This window comes from Heteronotia binoei, chromosome 21, assembly GCF_032191835.1.
Source record: "Heteronotia binoei isolate CCM8104 ecotype False Entrance Well chromosome 21, APGP_CSIRO_Hbin_v1, whole genome shotgun sequence".
NCBI lineage: Eukaryota > Metazoa > Chordata > Lepidosauria > Squamata > Gekkonidae > Heteronotia > Heteronotia binoei.
The window spans coordinates 95,604,243-95,621,685 of record NC_083243.1 but is presented as its reverse complement, the minus strand read 5'-3'; the positions used below and the strand labels follow the sequence as shown (position 1 = coordinate 95,621,685).

Below are 17,443 nucleotides of genomic sequence, written 5' to 3'. Positions count from 1 at the left end.
GTACAGGATGACGTGTTTGTTTGGACTTAGATGACGAATGCACAATCATCGAATTTGGAGCAGGATGGTTCAACAGGAACTTTGATTCTGGTGCATGAATCTTGTAAAGTGATTCTACACGTTTTGATGAAGGAGGGATAGAGGCTGGCTTATCCCAGGCTTCTTTCAGGGCTTTAAGATGGACTGGCAACATTGGTAGGGAGGATCTAGCAGGCAAATCGGCGTGAACCAAGTCATGGACCACATCTGATATTTTAGGGAGATCAGCTGTTAACTTGATATTCAATGCGGTGGCCATATTAGAAATTAGGTCCAAATAGGATTTCGCCCCTTCAGAAGGAGACAGCTCAGCTGGCTTCACAATATCAGATGCTGGTGATGCTGGTGAAGACACTGAATGCGACGATTCAGAGGTTTTAGCTTCAGATTCCTCTTCTGGGGCATCAGGTGTTGGTAGTGTCGGTACTGAAGGCAGAGGCTTCGCCTTGGGTTGACATGTTTGTTGTTTCGAAGTCAAAGGAGTCGGTGATGTCGGGTCCTGGTGTGGCTGAGCCATTCCTCTGTCTCGAGGTTGAGAAGATTCGTCATGGTACTGGGGCAGTGCCTCTTGGTATCGGTCGGTGCGGTACCGAGGGTATTGATGACGATGGTAATCAACCGAGGGAGACCTCGAGGGCGTGTATCGGCATCGATATGGAGATTTGTACGGAGATGATGATAATAACTTTTTATTTGTATCCCGCCCTCTCCACAAGCAGGCTCAGAGCGGCTCACAACATGTAAATACAGTGTACAGTAAAACCATGTGCAATAATCAATTATAAATTCCAGTTTTAGATTCATATACAATTTCAGTTATAAAATCATCCTTAAAATCATTAAAATTACATTAGATTTAAGATTATGGTGCTATAATTAAGATCTTTCATAAAATCCAGTGATTAAAACATAAAACATATCCAGCAGGACTTTCTTGGCTCGGTATTAAGTGAAGGCTGTTTTAAAGAGGTGGGTCTTACAGGCCCTGCAGAATTGATCTAAACATCGCAGGGCCTGTACCTCCTCCAGGAGTTGGTTCCACAGTAGGGGGGCCGCTATAGAGAAGGCCCGATCCCGGGTGGATTTCAATCTGGCCTCTCTTGGCCCAGGGATATTCAGCTGGTTCTTTCCAGCTGACCTCAGCGCTCTCTGGGGTTCATACGGGGAGAGACGGTCCCTCAAGTAGACAGGTCCTCGGCCATATAGGGCTTTAAAGGTAATAACCAGCACCTTGTAACGAACTCGGTACGCCACCGGCAGCCAGTGCAGTCCGCGTAGCCCCGGCTGTATGTGCTCCCATCTTGGGAGCCCCAACAACAGCCTAGCTGCTGCGTTCTGCACCAGCTGCAGCCGCCGAGTTCGGCACAGGGGCAGCCCCATGTAGAGGGCGTTACAGTACTCCAGTCTCGAGGTGACCGTAGCATGGATCACCGTTGCTAGGTCCTGGCGCTCAAGGAAGGGGGCCAACTGCTTCGCCCGTCGAAGATGAAAAAATGCGGACTTGGCAGTGGCCGCTATCTGTGCCTCCATTGACAATGAAAGCTCCAGAAGAACCCCCAAGCTCCTGACTCTATGGGCCGCTTTCAGCGGTACACCGTCAAAAGCCGGAAGGGGGATTTCCCCCCCAGGGCACCACGGCCCAAGCAAAGGACCTCTGTCTTCATTGGATTCAACTTCAACCCACTTAGCCTGAGCCAACCTGCCACGGCCTGCAATGCTAAGTCCAGGTTCTCCGGGACGCAGCCAGGCCGGCCGTCCATTAGCAGATAGAGCTGGGTGTCATCTGCATATTGTTGGCACCCGAACCCAAACCTCCGGGCAATCTGGGCAAGGGGGCGCATGTAGATGTTAAATAACATGGGGGAGGGAACTGCACCTTGTGGCACCCCACACACTAGTGGGTGCCTCTGGGACAGCTCTCCCCAATTTCCACCCTTTGTCCCCGCCCATCAAGGAAGGAGGAAAGCCACTGTAAGGCCGACCCCCTAATCCCTGTGTCGGCAAGCCAGCGGGCCAGTAGCCGATGGTCGACCGTGTCGAATGCGGCCAACAGATCTAACAACATCAGCACCGCCACACCGCCTCGATCCAGATACCGCTGGAGGTCATCTACCAAGGCGACCAGCACTGTCTCCGTCCCGTGACCCGGACGAAAGCCGGACTGGTGGGAGTCTAAGGCGGAAGTGTCATCCAGAAATCTCTGTAGTAGCAGTAGCTGCTGTAGTAGCAGTAGTGGTCTCTGTCCTGACTTGCGGATCTTCCATGGTATTGGCGTGAATCTCTATCTCTCTCACGGCTAGAAAAACTTTCTCGGTACCGATAGCTCCGGGGTTCCCGGCATCGAGGGGATTCCATTTGCAGGGGAGATACGGTAGCATCCTTAACTCTCCTTGGTGAGGACATGTCCCCGAAAGAGTGTAGGTCAAGTTGGTATTCTTGCATCTGTGTTGACAATTCCGTCAGGTCCTCAGTTAGGAGGTGTTCAGATACGGACTTGTGGATGGATGGTGACGGCGAGCGGGACTGAATTCGAATCACTTCTTCTTCGATCCTGTCCATCGGTATCGACAATTGTGTTGACACAGCTGGAATTGGAGGTGACTTCGGTACGGAGGTCGCCGTCGGAGGTGTAACGTCAGAGGCTCTGGGATCCGGTGGGGTCGACTTCGATGCACCCCTCAATTCCTGGTGCCCCTTAGATGACGATTCCTTAGATGACGATTCCAAGTGTTTTTTCTTGGAGTCGTGGGATTTTTTTGTATGCTTTCCGGACTTAGGCTTGCTGGGAGCCAAGGCCACTGAAGCTGCCGGCTTCGCCGTGTCCCTTTGAGGAGTTAGGGAAGGCGGTGATCTTTGGGGCCCAGAAGAATGCGGCATAGTGGGTCGCAGGGAGGATTCCAAGAGGTGACTCTTCAGTCTCGCGGTGCGGTTTTTCCTGGCTTGCTTTCCGAACTGGGTACAGTGGATGCAAGTCTCCGTTCTGTGGGCTTCCCCCAAACAAAACAAACACAGTGAATGGCCGTCGGACAATGTGATTTTCGCCCCGCAGCGAGTGCACTTTTTAAAAGTGACTTTGAGATCTTTTCCTTCCATACACCCGGGAGGGAAGGGGGGGTAGGGAAGGGAAGCGAGATGATAGAAAAGTGGGTAAAGATATATATATATTTTATACAATACCAGTAGAAAAAAAAGAAGCAAAGATCGGAAAAATCGAATGGAGATCGGTCACGGATAAGTTAAGATGAGGTGAATAGGCTAGGTTGACGAAGGAGACGCAGCGAGGAAGGACTATCCCGGTTAGAAAGAAACTGGGTGGGCAGAGTGCCTTCCCCTCGCTTCAGGCATGCGCAGTGGATGCCTGCTCCCCAGAGCGGGAGGGAACGCGCGCCAAAAATAACGCCTAGGCTAGCTTTGAATTCTCCGAGGTCGGGTTCGTCCCAGCGGGAAAACCCATGTGTGGGACTGCACAGAGACCACGAAGAAGATTAATTGCATACTGCAGGTAATAAAACAGAAAACCAGTTTTGGGCATACTGATGACACCCAGCTATATCTGTTGATACATAGTGGCTGGTGGGTGGGAAGGAGAGAAGACGACATTAAAAAGGGAGAGACTATGTTGGTTTCAGGGAAGAGAAAGAGGAAACAGTGAGGAAAGAGATGAGATGTCCCCGCAAAGTTCTTACAGGTTCACACTTTTATATTCTAATAGCCAACTATGCCCTGATCTGCAAATACTTACAGTTGTGGACTGAGGACATTTCATGCAATGAAAATTTTTCTACAAAATTAGGGGATCCCCCAGGTTTGCAGAAAAACCTGAAAAGTTTTTTGGGGGGAGAGGAATGGAGGGAAGTAAAATTGCCCAGATCTGCAGATATTTACAGCTGTGGATTGGGGACATTTCACATAAGAAAGATTTTTCTATAATTGTGTGTGTGTGGGGGGGGGGGGGGGGATTTGTTCCCATTTCTTTTTGAGGCAATTTTTTTTTCAATTTTTCCAATGAAAAAATGGAAATTTAGGGGAGTACTGAAAAAGTTCCTCTAAAATACTTTCTCAGTGAAAGGCTGTTAAAGATAAGGTGGGCACACACTGTAGACATAGACAGATCTTAAATCTGCCCTACTAGTTTATTTTTGTCAGACCCCAGGATCACCTCATCAACTGACATCACCAGCCAGAGATCTGACTGGTCTAAGGGCCCCTGGAACTTTGGTCATTAAAAAGTTAGCTTATGGCTCCTGAGTGTGGCTCTCCTTTTGGAAACTATCATGCCTTGGTTTCTGGTTGCGACATCAGAAACATCCTGAATGTTTCGTTTGCTGCAGTTCTGGCACCCTGCCTACCCAATGCTTAATCTGGATGGAGTAGACTTTTGATTGCTGAACATCTTCAGCTAAGAAGGGCAACATCTAGAAATTCTGAACCACTGTTTTACTGTGTAGCTCAGAGTTGTCTCACTTGTTATAAGGGCCACATCTGACATAAATGTCACTTTGTTGGGCTGGACCATGCATGCCATAAAATGTAACATGAGGTACTGGAGATAAAAACTTTATAAAGATTATTTCAGATGCTGAATTACAATAGCAGACTTGATTGGATTAGGCGTGATATGCAGAGGTAGTAGCGTAGAGTTATCATCACTGGTAATGAGACAGGAACCCTAGGTCTCAGTTTGGTCCAGAAGGATGCAAAGAATAAATGGATGTAAGTCTGAAGAAGTGAGCAGTGTCTACCGAAAGCTCATCCCATGCCACAAATTTTGTTAATCTTCAAGGTGCTACTGGGCTCTTACTCTTTCTATAGCTATAAAAAACCACAGCATTTAAAAAACAGTAGGGGAACATTTTTAACTTTCCTAGACATTTAGTTGCTGACCTAAGAGTATCAGTTCTCTTAAAGGAATGTTAGAGGGAGATTAGAAAGACAAATTGTGGCACTGCAACTGGTAATGATGAAGCTCAATGCATCCTCCTGGCCTGAACTGAGACATAGGTTTCTTCTCTCATTACCAATGGCTGAAAAAAAGTAGATGAGTGCTGGAGCTGTGTCAGGTGCATGATGATGTCTCTCTGTGTGACATCATCAGATAAGGGATGGCCACACCCCTCCTGGAACCCTTCCCCCCATCCCTTCACCAGGGAAAAGATTGGACCTGGCAACCATACTGCACACTTTTAATAAATTCTTTTAAATCACATTTGTGTTATTTTGTTCTTCAGGTGGTTTCATTCCTAATTCTAGAACCTAGACCAAGTGCTCATCTACAAGGTTAGCTGTTTTGTGCAAAATCATTTTGCAACTGGCCTTCCTTGCAGGGTTGACTTTCTTGTTTAGTCCCAGAAAGGTTAGAAGCTTTCCCCTTGGGTCCTGACTGTTGGGATAGCTACTAAGACTATTGTGTGCATGAGGACTTACACAGGGTTTTATAATTTTGTATTCTTACAAGCAATCCCTTGGACTAGCGATTGCTGACATATACCTTTTCTGCAAGGTTAATTACGGATAAATCATGTGGTCCAATAGCAAGTGAAAATCTCATATATGGACCAAAACTGCACCAGAAAATTGCATCTTTTAACCAACGCTGAATTATTTGACAATCTAATTATTTTCCCAATAAGTAATGACAATTTAAGTATATCTTATTTTCCTAAAAAAAGAATTTATACAAATAGTTGCATTCTACACAGCAACAAGTCACTCTGAAGAAGAAGCTGCCACACTATGAAGTTACCTGTAGAAGAAGGAATGCGTCCTTTCCCCTCTCTTTCCATTTCAATTAACCGGAGACCTCTTTCCACATAGCTCTGGAAGAACTGTGAAGAGTTCTTGAGGAAGGGCTCAATGTCTGCATCAGAATACTTCTTTTTGTATTCATATAACTCTGCAAGACCCTTTAGAAAGTAAAGTTCCTGAGTTATCCAAAATGTTTACAGAAAAGACAGGTTTACCTGATGTTTTACAAGTGATCATCTATACAATCCTACACATAGATCTGCACAGAGCTAGTTTCAGAACAGTCTAAAGGTCTTTGCCAGTGAACTGATGCTCATTCATTTTCTTGATACCACATCTTCAAACATATGTGCATGCCTTGAGGAATCGGTTGAGTGCCTCTACTACAGCTTGAAGGCTTGCCCATGGAACAAAGATGACTCTAGAAGAAGTCAAGTAGCACAGATCCTCACTGCTTAAGCAGAAGCGACTTAATTTTCTTGGTTTGTGTGTAGTCCCAGATATAGGAACCTAGCAAGCAAAGATAAACTGGTTGCCTGCCAAACATAGAGCATCTTTGGTCTTTCAGGACACTTGATTTCTATGAAGACAGAATCCAAGTGCCCTATGGACATATAAGGTTCACTGATGGTCATTCTGACACAGGAAAGAAAAAGGAAGCAAGGATAATGTCCTCAGCAAGATGGACCACATCTTTGAAAAAACTGTCATATCAAGGCACAGAACAATTTTCTCCTGATGAATCAGTAAGAAGGGGGGATAGTGATACAGTGTGTAGTTCACTAACATGGTGAACAGAAGCTATGGCAATAGGAAAGTAGTTTTGAACTGAAAATGCAAGTCATAAAAAGTCAATGGTTTGTGCAGAATTTGTGGCATTACTAGAAAGAAAGGCTCCAAAACTAGGATAGAAAGCTTGACGATGGGCAAAAGTTCTATAGGCCCTTGAAGAAATATTTAACTAAATAATGAACCACAGAACAAATAAATAGTGACTACCATCATGTGCATTCACATAAGTAAGGACAACCCTGATGTCTTGAGGTACTTGAAGACAAATCAGGTCAACATGCTATGCAGGGTAGAATGTACAATTCTACTTGCATCAGAGTACTTCCTGCTTTTTAGTTTCCTTGTACCAAGAAGAAGAGGATGGAAAAGATGCCTATAAGTGTAGCTTTGCCCTCAGCACCTTCCAGGGTATGCAAACTGTGATGTCAGTTGTTGCAATCATCATTATATAGATAATAATTCCCCTATGGTGGTGGCCAAATGGAGTGCTCCCATTGACTGACAGGTGCACCCAACAAACTATTGGCCCATCATGCATCAGTTACCATCTCTGGGTTCCCATTAGCTGACTCCTCAGTCCCCCGCCCACTGCAGGCCCCAGGAACACTGAACAAACTGCCAAAACAGTCTTACCTTAAGAGACAGACACATCTCCAATGCTCCTTTGTGTCCTCTCCATCAACTGGCCTCAGAAAAGTTTGCCTCTCTACTGAGACCTGACAAAGCGTTTCCTCAGAAGCCATGGTGGCCACCTCTTTCCTGTCACTTCTTCCCACCATCCTCCCCAGTTGGGAAGCTGCTAGCCAAGAGGCTTTTGCTAGGCAACCAATGTTGCCCTCAGCTGAATATAATGCCATAAAGTCCACCATACAAAGCAGTTATTTTCTTCAGGGGGAGGGAGGTCTTTTGTCTGGAGTTCAGTTGCGATCCCAGGAGGTCTTCAGCCTCCACCTGGAAGTTTGCTATCCTAGGCCTGGCAGCAGCCTCTGGGTGACTTGATGCCACCTGACTGGCATGACTTAACTAGGCCTGGCTGCTTGCTCCTGTACAGCAGCAGTCCCCCTATGACAGCCAGTGTGACTTAACAGTTGCCAATTCCAGGTCAGGAAATTCCTGGAAATTGGAGGGGTGTAGCCTGGAGAGGGTAGGGTTTGAGGGCCAGGACCTCAGACAGGTACAATGCCATTTCCACCCTTCAAACAAGCCATTTTCTCCTGGGGAACTACTGCTGCCAATCTCCAGGTGACGGCTGGAGATCACTTAGAATTACAGCTGCTGGCCAGCTGGCAGAGATCAGCTCCCCCTGTTGTGTGTGTGTGTGGGGGGAGGAGTGAATGCCTTCATTTGGGTGGGAGGGAAGACAGCAAGGGGGGGCACTTACCCAGAGCCTCTTTCTAGAGCCCATTGTATTTTTCTTCACAGCAGGCCTTATTCCTAGTGAGGAAATAATGGAGCAAATGAAGCTGCCCACTTTGTTTTAGGGAATGTAGGTTGGCCAAGGCTGATGTGACTACCAAGAGACTATCAGAAAGCAGCCTGTGCAATACGAATGGATGGAAAAACTGTAATATGAATGAGAGGGCTCTCCTACATGCAGCTACACACAAGTCCTCTGCCCAACAGAATATATTTGTTTACACACTGGACATCATGATATATCTGGCCCAAAGTCCTAGCAAATGCACAGCCCACTCATGAAGGAGGAGATTGGATTTATCACCTGCCCTTCACTCAGTCTCGAACTGGCTTATAATCTCCCTTCAATCTTCCCTTCCCCTCTCCACAACAGGCACCCTTATGAGGTAGGTGGAGATGAGAGAGCTCTTTTGAGAACTGCTCTCGAGAGAACAGCTCTGAGAGAACTGTGACTGGCCCAGCAGCTGCATGTGGAGGACTGGGGAATCAACCCTGGTTCTCCCAGATTAGAATCCATGCTCCTAACCACTATAAAATTGGCTCTCTGAGTTGCCTCCCGTGCCCTACAGACCAGTCAGGAGGGTGCACATGGCAAATGTGTCATGGTATCACACAAGTCTCACAGGTGCATGGATATATAACACAGGACTATAACAGCCATGCCATCTTGAATATGGATATTTATTTTATTTTAGTTTTATTTTAGTAAATTTCTATTCCACCCATTCCCTGTAGGGCTCAGATATAGATAATAATGAACAACAGTTAAAGGTTGCAACTGTTACGCAATAGTGGTTACCTGTGCAGCTACAAATGGGTACTGTGTGTGTGCAGGCCTAGCATGGAGAGATGTTTGAAACTATGTATGGCCTGGGTGATGCCATCTATGTTACATGCTAGTACTTAGTTAACCTGAGTCTTGTGGGAGAATGGTGATCAGCTGCTCTCAAAAGAACTTTCTCTCTCTCATGCTAGTTAGCAGAACTTCTCTTCATCGAGGTTGTTCCTCTCCCCCCCACGGACATAAGATGACCTGGCTCATCCAAGTGAATCTGAAAAACATCTCTCCAATACCACTTTCTACAAAGGACTCCTCAGACCTCACCCAGGAATAAATCTAAAACAAAGCGAAGTGTCTGAACTAGTCACAACCACTTTTAAAAGTTAAAAGTCTGGATGTGAACTGAACCACAGAGTTAAAGAATACTGTTGAACTTAAATGGAACTCATGTTTGTCTCCACGTAAAGACAGGGATAAGCACTAGCACCTGCCTAGAGCACCAGAATGTTCCAAAACTAGCTCTGTGTGAGTACAGATACACAAGAAGGAAGAATGTGTACTTATCATCATCTTCCACTCCACCATCACTTTGTATAAGGGCTCTTACCTCTTTAGTGTTCTCTTTGGAGCCAATTTTCTTAAATATCTCTGCTAAAATATCATTCACTTTGGCCTTTGGAGACTTTTCATCCTATAAAACAAAAATAGCAGACAGATAAACACAAATGTAACCCTCGAAAATATGGAAATTTAAGAAGCGTTCCCATGAATATTGTTGGAAAGAAACATCCTTCAAACCTTTCACCCTGATGATTTCATATACCTGAAGTGCATATTGTGCAAGTGCCAGAGGGCAATAATTTGAACAGGTGGGTTAAACTGCCATCAAGGACATGGAATGCCAAAATGCGCAGCACAGGCACGTTTGCACAGGGGAGGCTGATAAAATTAGACATCCATTGCCTGAACCAATGGCCTGGCAGAACAGCTCTGTTTTACAGGCCCTGCAGAACTGTAATAGATCCCGCAGGGCCCTGATCTCAAGTGGGAGCATGTTCCAACACGGCAGGGCCAGAGCTGAAAAGGCTCTGGCCTTGGTCAAGGTTAGGCAGACGTCTTTTGTGCTGGGGACTGCCAGAAGCAGATGTTCAGATGAGTGTAAAGCTCTTTGGGGAACATATGGGGAGAGGCGGTCCCACAGATATGTTGGCCCCTGACTGCATAGGGCTTTAAAGGAAACACTAGGTGCCACACAAATGCAAACAGTTCTTCCTTTTGCTTTATAGCAATATCACTGTGCCCTGTTTTCCTGGAGTTTAGTTTTACACCCAAGTTACCATTTTAAACAGGGAGAACTACTGAAAAGCAAACCACCTATTGTCAAAAGCCACTCTGAACTCCAAGCAACATTTCGGCCCCCATATATGAAAACTTATTCACATGACTATCATAAAGACAAGTTTAAACCAGTGGTCCCCAACCTTTTTGGCACCAGGGATCAATTTTGTGGAAGACAATTTTTCCACAGACCGGGGTGGTGGCGGCGATTTCAGGATGATACAATTGTGCACTTTATTTCTATTAGTTTGGGATAGTGGTTAAGTGTGCAGACTCTTACATGGGAGAACCGGGTTTGATTCACCATTCCTCCTCTTGCAGCTGCTGGAATGGCCTTGGGTCAGCCATAGCTCTGGCAGAGGTTGTCCCTGAAAGGGCAGCTGCTGTGAGAGTCCTCTCAGCCCCACCCACCTCACAGGGTGTCTGTTGTGGGGGAGGAAGATAAAGGAGATTGTGAACCGCTCTGAGACTCTCAGATTCAGAGTGGAGGGCATGATATAAATCCAATGTCGTCGTCTTCTTACTATTATTGTTATTACTACATTGTAATATATAATGCAATAATTATACAACTCACGGCCCAGTTGCTAACAGGCCATGGACCGGTACCAGTCCACAGCCTGGGAGTTGGGGACCCCTGGTTTAAACTATAATTCACAAACATTACAACTCTGAGCCATCTTGAACTAACTTTGCACCCAGTAAAGAAACCTACTTTACATTTGGGCCCATTCTCTCACTATGTTAAATAAATACTTACTATCCGAGAAGCTCCTTTTTCTGTGCCTTTATCTGTTTTACTTCCAGTTTGGTCCAGGGAGTGCTTCATCACTCTGCACAAGTGAGCCTCCAATTCAGACTCATTCTTATTATCGATCATTGTCAGGTGATCTAAGATCTAAGAGAGTGTGTGTCAGTCTTTAGAAAGAAATCTTAAATATTATAGAAAAGCATCACAGTGCATGTGTTGTGGCAGAGAAGGCAGTTTGTGTTCTCACCTTGGGTCCTTTCAATTTGCACAAGGTGTGAATCAAGGTCTTCAGTGTCCGTATGGTTAATTCACTCTTGCACTGCTTCAGCTTCTCCTTTGGAAATACCTTCATGAAAATGTGAATGTCTAACATAATTCGGTCCAGATTTATGGTGTTGATAGTTTCAGGGAGAAGCCTCACCATCCGCCATAAACACTGAATGGGAGGGGAAGAGAATGTTTATAAAAGCCAACTATTTAAGCCAAAGAAACTCCTTCTTCAAACCTGGGACTGTCAATGCTGAACTTGATTTTAGTATCAAATGAACTTTTCTAAGCCAACTGTTATATATTCATCACCCCCTCATACTACACTGTGCTACTCTATACAAGAGCCATTCAAATTGAAAAGACTAATGCTTCTATTTGTTCAGCAAAATGAAGCTGCCCATCCCAGGCTATTGTACTACTGTACTTTTATACTGAAACATATGCCAGCAGTTACATTCTCTTGTTAAAAGAGCTTAGAGACTGCCTCAGTACAGGGCTTGCTCACATTTCACCAGTACAGAATTGTTAACAGATGATTTTTATCCAGTCTATCGCAGAAACATGTAGCCTCTCTTCCCACTCACTATGTACCAAGAAATTTAAAGAAAGCCACAGACAAAATAAAATCCATTCACCTTCATTACAAGTTCTGAAAACTTGGGAGAGCTTGCAGTTGCTAGAAGGCTGTCCTGGAGCAGAACGAGTAGGGCACTGCAGGGAACATGCACATAAGCATTAACTAGACAAACTCCACACATACATCGTACAAAACAGAACTGCTTTGGCCTCAGCCAATTCACCTTTTTTACATACTACATAATACTTTGCAAATTACCAGCTAGAGTTTTAAGACAAGTGTTGGGACCTAAGAGGACTTCTCATTTTTCCCTTCCCCTACTATTTTCTCTCCCTTTTCTTCTTCCCTCCAATCAGCCATCCTATCTTTATCTTTTCCCCTTCCCCCACTATTTTCTCTTCCTTTTCTCCTTCCCTCCAATCAGGGACGGATCTCCCCATTTTTTGAACAGGGACAAAACTAAAAAAATGGCACCCCTCACTCAAAAAAAAGGTGGTGGTGGGTGCCTGCTATCCCAGGCAAGGCACCCCACCCCCACAAAGCAGCCCCAGTCTTCCGCCGCCCCCCCAGGCACCTGCCCCTTTTATCTTTCCCAGATCTGTGCATAGTCCCAAAGGAAAAGGGGGGAGCGCAAACACCTCCAGGATGCTGTCAATTTCTCCTCCCTGGGTCTATGCACACAGACCCAAGGAGGAGAAAGGGAAGGGAGCAGTGTTTGCGCCGGCCTCAGCTTCACGGACGGCACAAATCCCGCTGGGATGCCCTCACTTTCTCCTCCCCAGGTCTGTGCACACAGACCAAGGGTGGAGAAAGGGGCTGGGGCAGCATTTGTGTTGTCCTTGGCTCCGAGGACGGCGCAAACACTACCAGGACACCCTTACTTTCTTTTCCCCCTGTCTGTGCACACACAGCAGGGGAGGAGAAATGGGCAGGAGTAGAGTATGCGCCCTCCTCAGCTCCGAGGACAGCCCAAACACCACCGGGACGCCCTTACTTTCTCCTCCCCCGGTCTGTACACAGACCAAAGGAGGAGAAAAGCATGGGTGGAGTGGCTAATTTGGCACTCCCCCCCCCATGGCGCCCGGGGCAGGCACCCCCTCTTGCCCCACTCTAAATCTGGCCCTGCCTCCAATCAGCCATCCTATCTTTATCTTCCCCTGCATCCCAGTCTTTAGTTTTCCCTCCTTCTAAATCCTGGCAGCTTCTCCTTGCAAAAAAAGGCTGGTTCCTGGGCCATTTTTCAGGTTTGCAGAAAGATCTGTCTTGTCCATTCACAACTCCACTCTCAAGAGTTAAATATCCAGGTTGAGAATCAAATATATTGATATATCAAACTTACATGATCATTTCAGGCAGAACACTTCAGTATTAGCTTGCACATTTTTATCTAAGCCCGTCAAACTGAATTTACACAGAGATAATCCAAATATGGCAGAGATCAACAAGTATGGCCTGAAGGCCGGCCTAGACAGGCAATACTTAAACAATGCAAGGAAAATCAACATTCTCATATGCAAAAGGTGTAGCAAATATTTAGTCTTCTGCTAAAGTTTGCAGTGATGACAGGAAGGATTTGTCAGACCTTTGATATCAACATTTACCTCAATATGTTAGTTTGGTCAGATTTCTCCAGAACTTTTACCACCAAGAGGTTGACAGATCTGATAACCTGCTGGCCTTCCTCTAGGTCTTCAACCCTTGAATCCAACATTAAGGTAATAAGACCATGCATCAAGTCCTTCAGCACTCCTGCAGAGGCCTCCCTAGCCAAACTTTCAATCTGGAAAAGCTGCAGAGTAAACTCAAAGGTTACATGTCAGTCTCTTTGAGATAAGTCAATGCAGTTTCGATAATATATCCAAACCTACATTTTCAAAATCATCTTTTTATAATTCTTAATAGTCACCAGTAATTATTCATCTAATGGTCCAACTGTTTCCCTCACTGGTTTCCTGCTCCTAATGTATTTAAATAATTTTTTATTGTTAGTCTTTATGCTTTTAGTGATACATTCCTCAAAATTTCTTTTGCGTCACACTTCCTTTGTGCAAGTTTGTGTTGGTTTTTGTTTGTTTCATTTGGGTAAGCCCTTCAGTTTCTGAAGGAATGCTTTTTCACTCTAATAGCTTCCTTCATCCATGCTCGTGACCTCGCAGACTTTGTATTACCTTTTCTGACCTGTGATAAACATTCTGGGCCTTCTACAGTATTGAGCTTTCAAGAAACCCTCAAGCCTTTTCAAGAAATTTGACCCTGTTGACCGTTCCTTTCAACTGTTTTTTTAAAATCAGATTTCTCATCTCAGAGAGTTTTCTCTTTTGAACTGCTGGAATTCCCTGGCATTTCCCACCTCTCGCGCTATGCCCTGGACAGAACTACTGAGAGATAAGTCAAGGTTTGTTTCCCTTCTGTTTGATTTCATGACCAGTTGTTGTAGGGCACATTGCCTGACTGTTATATTTAATGTGTGCTTTGCCATTTTGATCAGCATTTCTATCATTTGTATTTTGTCTTTATTTTTACAGTATGAGACTGTATATATTTACGACTGGTATGTCGAATATTTACTTATTTACTAGATTTCTCAACCACCCTCCCCTGGGCTCAAGGTGGCCACAACAATTATATGAAACATCAGTTAAAACAGATTAAAACCAATAATAATAGCAGTTTAACTAGATATGGTGCTGAAATCCCAATAGCACTGCCTCATAGAGAAGGGCAGGGAAGTGGGAGTGCCGATATGGAACCGTTGCTGTCTTCAACCCAACACCTGGCAGAACACTTATGCCACACATCTTATTATTGTTTTAGTATTACACCTCTAATATGGGAATTATAATACCTAAGTGTCAAGATGCCTTGCCATTTTTCCTCCCTGTTCTCTGAAGTACTTTCATTTTCCTGCTTCTCTGCCTTGCACTGCACCTATCTCTTTGTAACAGTTATCACATTCCTTTCTGCCTAGTCTCAAGGGTTACCAAGGTCACTTTTCAAGATTATGTCTGCACCTGCAAGGGGCTTGGGAAAGATTGGGGGGGAAGGACTGTTGCTTCCCACTTTCCTTTGAACATGTAACAGTTTTAGCTAAAGAAGGGCAAAAGCCCACTAAACCTAAGCCAGTTTTTGCAAAGTCCTTCCAGCCTGTTGTGTATCAATAAACTGCCATTCATGAAGTGGACTGTGTGTGATCACTGAACTGCCGGGATCTTGACACTAAGCATTCAAAAGATTTACAGTACATATTAGACTTGACAAAAGGGTATTGATAGGTGGCCACGGGTCCCAAAGACCAATCCAAAACAGTACTTGTAACCAGAGATGGATTCTTTTGAGTTAGTGGTTTTGACTTTCGGACTCAAGAGTTCCTCAACCACATGCTAACAGATGAACTACTGATTGGTTTAAAAGATCATGCACTTGCTTATATAGGTGACATCACCATTTTCAGCACAACCTGGAAAGAACATCTACAACATCTGTAATAGTGTTCCAAAAAATAAGGGAGGCTGGTTTAACACTGAAAGTCACCAAAAGCCAAATAGCTATTTGCCAAGTTGAATATCTAGAGCACATACCTGGAGGAGGGGTAATAAAGGCAGAATGGAGTAAAGTGCAAGTAAAACAGGAATGCCCTGGACCCATGAATTAAAAGCAAATTAGAGCATTTACAGGAGTTGTAGGATACTTTCAAAGGATCATTCCAGAGATCAGTTTCATCACAGCCCCATTATGTGACCGTACCTGACAAAGCAAAATGACTCCTGAATGTCAAACTGCCTCAACACTTCAAGAAGGTATTGACCAGGGAGCCAGTCCTGATGTCTCCTGACTCTGCAAAGACCTTTATTATAAACATGGATGCTTCCAATATTCAGAAGGGGCCGTGCTCAGTCAGACTGAGGATTTTGGAACCTGTCATCCCACCCTCAATCTTAGCCTGAAGTTAACGAAGAGAGAACAGTAGTTCTTCACCATAAAAAAATAAATTTGGCAATAGTATGGGTCTTGGGGAAATAAAAGCATATATCGGGGTGTGTGTGTGTGTGTTGAATTTATGTTGTACACTGACCATTCTCCATTGTGTTGGTTGAACCAAGTAAAAAATACAAATAGCAATAGATGATATTTCCTATTACAGGATCTAAACTCTACCAGTATTGATCCGCAGCCTGTTTCCAACTGGGCTGCAGCCTCGCCCCCCCCCCCCCCCGCACAGCCTCATCACCCCCCGTTTTTACCATTTTAAGGCCGGAGAAGGGGCTGTAAAGCGCCTCCCAGACCGACCCCCCCGGCTGATCAGCTAACTGGCGGGGGAAACCATGGCGGCAGCAACAGGCTTAAAGAGCAGTGCTACCCTTGCCTCTTCCCCACTTCCTTCCTGGGCGGCGAAGCTGTGTGCATGCGGGGGGGGGAGGCTGTGCGGGAGGGGGTGGAGGAGGGAGGAGGAAAATGGTGGGAGGAGGAGGCACCACAGGGAGGGGGGCGGAGGAAAACAAGGGAGGAGGCGCTGCGGAGGGGGGCGGCCGAATTGGGTGCCCCCACTCTGCTGGCCCTGGGGCCATGGTAGGCAGGCCGGCCCTGGGCCTGGTCCCTGGGGGCCAAAAAGGTTGGGGGCCACTGCACTAACTACATCTGCATTATATCCATAACTGACAAAGGGTTCGGGACAAATGCTACTGCTTAACTAAGGATGGAAGGAAGGTGGAGTGAGTAGAGAGGAGAATGAAGGATCCTAAGAGTGGAACCAGTAGTCCTTTCATGAGGGAAATAGCTCTTAAGAAAAATGGGTGAAGCCTATCAAGTGTTAAAGATGAAAAATTTGAACCTTTGTGTATATTCCTGCCTCTGCAGACTAGCAGTTTTGTGTCAAATAAGCTTGTGCCTATTTATCTTAGTCAGGGCTGGGGAACGTCTGGCCCAAGGGCTGTTTACAGCCCTCAAGGTCACTTGGTCTGGCCCTCAGGGATTGCTGGGCCAAGCTGAGCCATGTGCTAGCCTCCCTGGGGCCCGGCTGGCTGGCGAGGATCATGGGGCCCAGCCACACTGTGCAGCAGCCTCCCTGAGGCCTGGCTGGCCGGCAGGGATCACGGGGGCCCAGCCATGCTGTGCGGCAGCCTCTGTGGGGCCTGGCTGGCCGGCTAGGATTGCTGCAGGGCCTGGAAAAGTCACTGTCACAGTTCATGTAAGTTACCTCTCATTTCTTTATTCCCCTTTCTTTGTATTTCTTTCTCCCAATACTTTGTTTCCCTAAATTCCCCTTTCTTTTCTCTTTCTTTTCATTTCTTCCTCTCGTTTCTTTATTTCCCTTTATTCCCCCTTTATTTTTCCTTATTATCCTTTCTTCCCCATCTTTCTTTCCATTTCTTTCTTCCCATTTCTTTATTTCCCTTTCCTTCCATTTCTTTGCCACATTTAGTTCCCTTTCCTCCCCCTTTCTTTATTTCCATTTATTTCTCTTTCTTCCCCCATTTCTTTATTCTCCTTTATTCCCTCCATTTCATTTCCATTTCTTCTCTCATGTCTTTCTTCCCCTTTCTCCCTCCCTTTCTCTCTCTGTGGAGCTCGAGTGGTGGGCACTGTGAAGGACTGCTGCTGGGTTATGTGGGCGCCTTTAAAGGTTTGCTGGGAGCAGCTGCAGTTTCCGCATGAAGGGAGGGGTGGCAGGGGTGGGGGGTGGGAGCCAGCTACCACCAGTTCTATTTGCACTTGATTATCCCAGATGGTGTGGCCT

At 45.7% G+C, this 17,443-nt stretch overlaps 1 protein-coding gene across 7 annotated transcripts in view; it reads right to left on the bottom strand.

Annotated features, from left to right (window-relative positions):
- Positions 1–17,443, bottom strand: part of CKAP5 (cytoskeleton associated protein 5) — a 154,884-nt gene that overhangs the window by 9,657 nt on the left and 127,784 nt on the right. For all 7 annotated transcript variants that reach the window (XM_060261131.1, XM_060261132.1, XM_060261129.1 and 4 more), the window contains 6 exons: positions 13,311–13,498; positions 11,768–11,843; positions 11,110–11,298; positions 10,872–11,009; positions 9,381–9,464; positions 5,783–5,942 (listed from right to left, as the gene is read on the bottom strand). In XM_060261131.1, the coding sequence (XP_060117114.1) occupies positions 5,783–5,942; positions 9,381–9,464; positions 10,872–11,009; positions 11,110–11,298; positions 11,768–11,843; positions 13,311–13,498 (835 nt within the window). The remainder of the gene's footprint in view (positions 1–5,782; positions 5,943–9,380; positions 9,465–10,871; positions 11,010–11,109; positions 11,299–11,767; positions 11,844–13,310; positions 13,499–17,443) is intronic.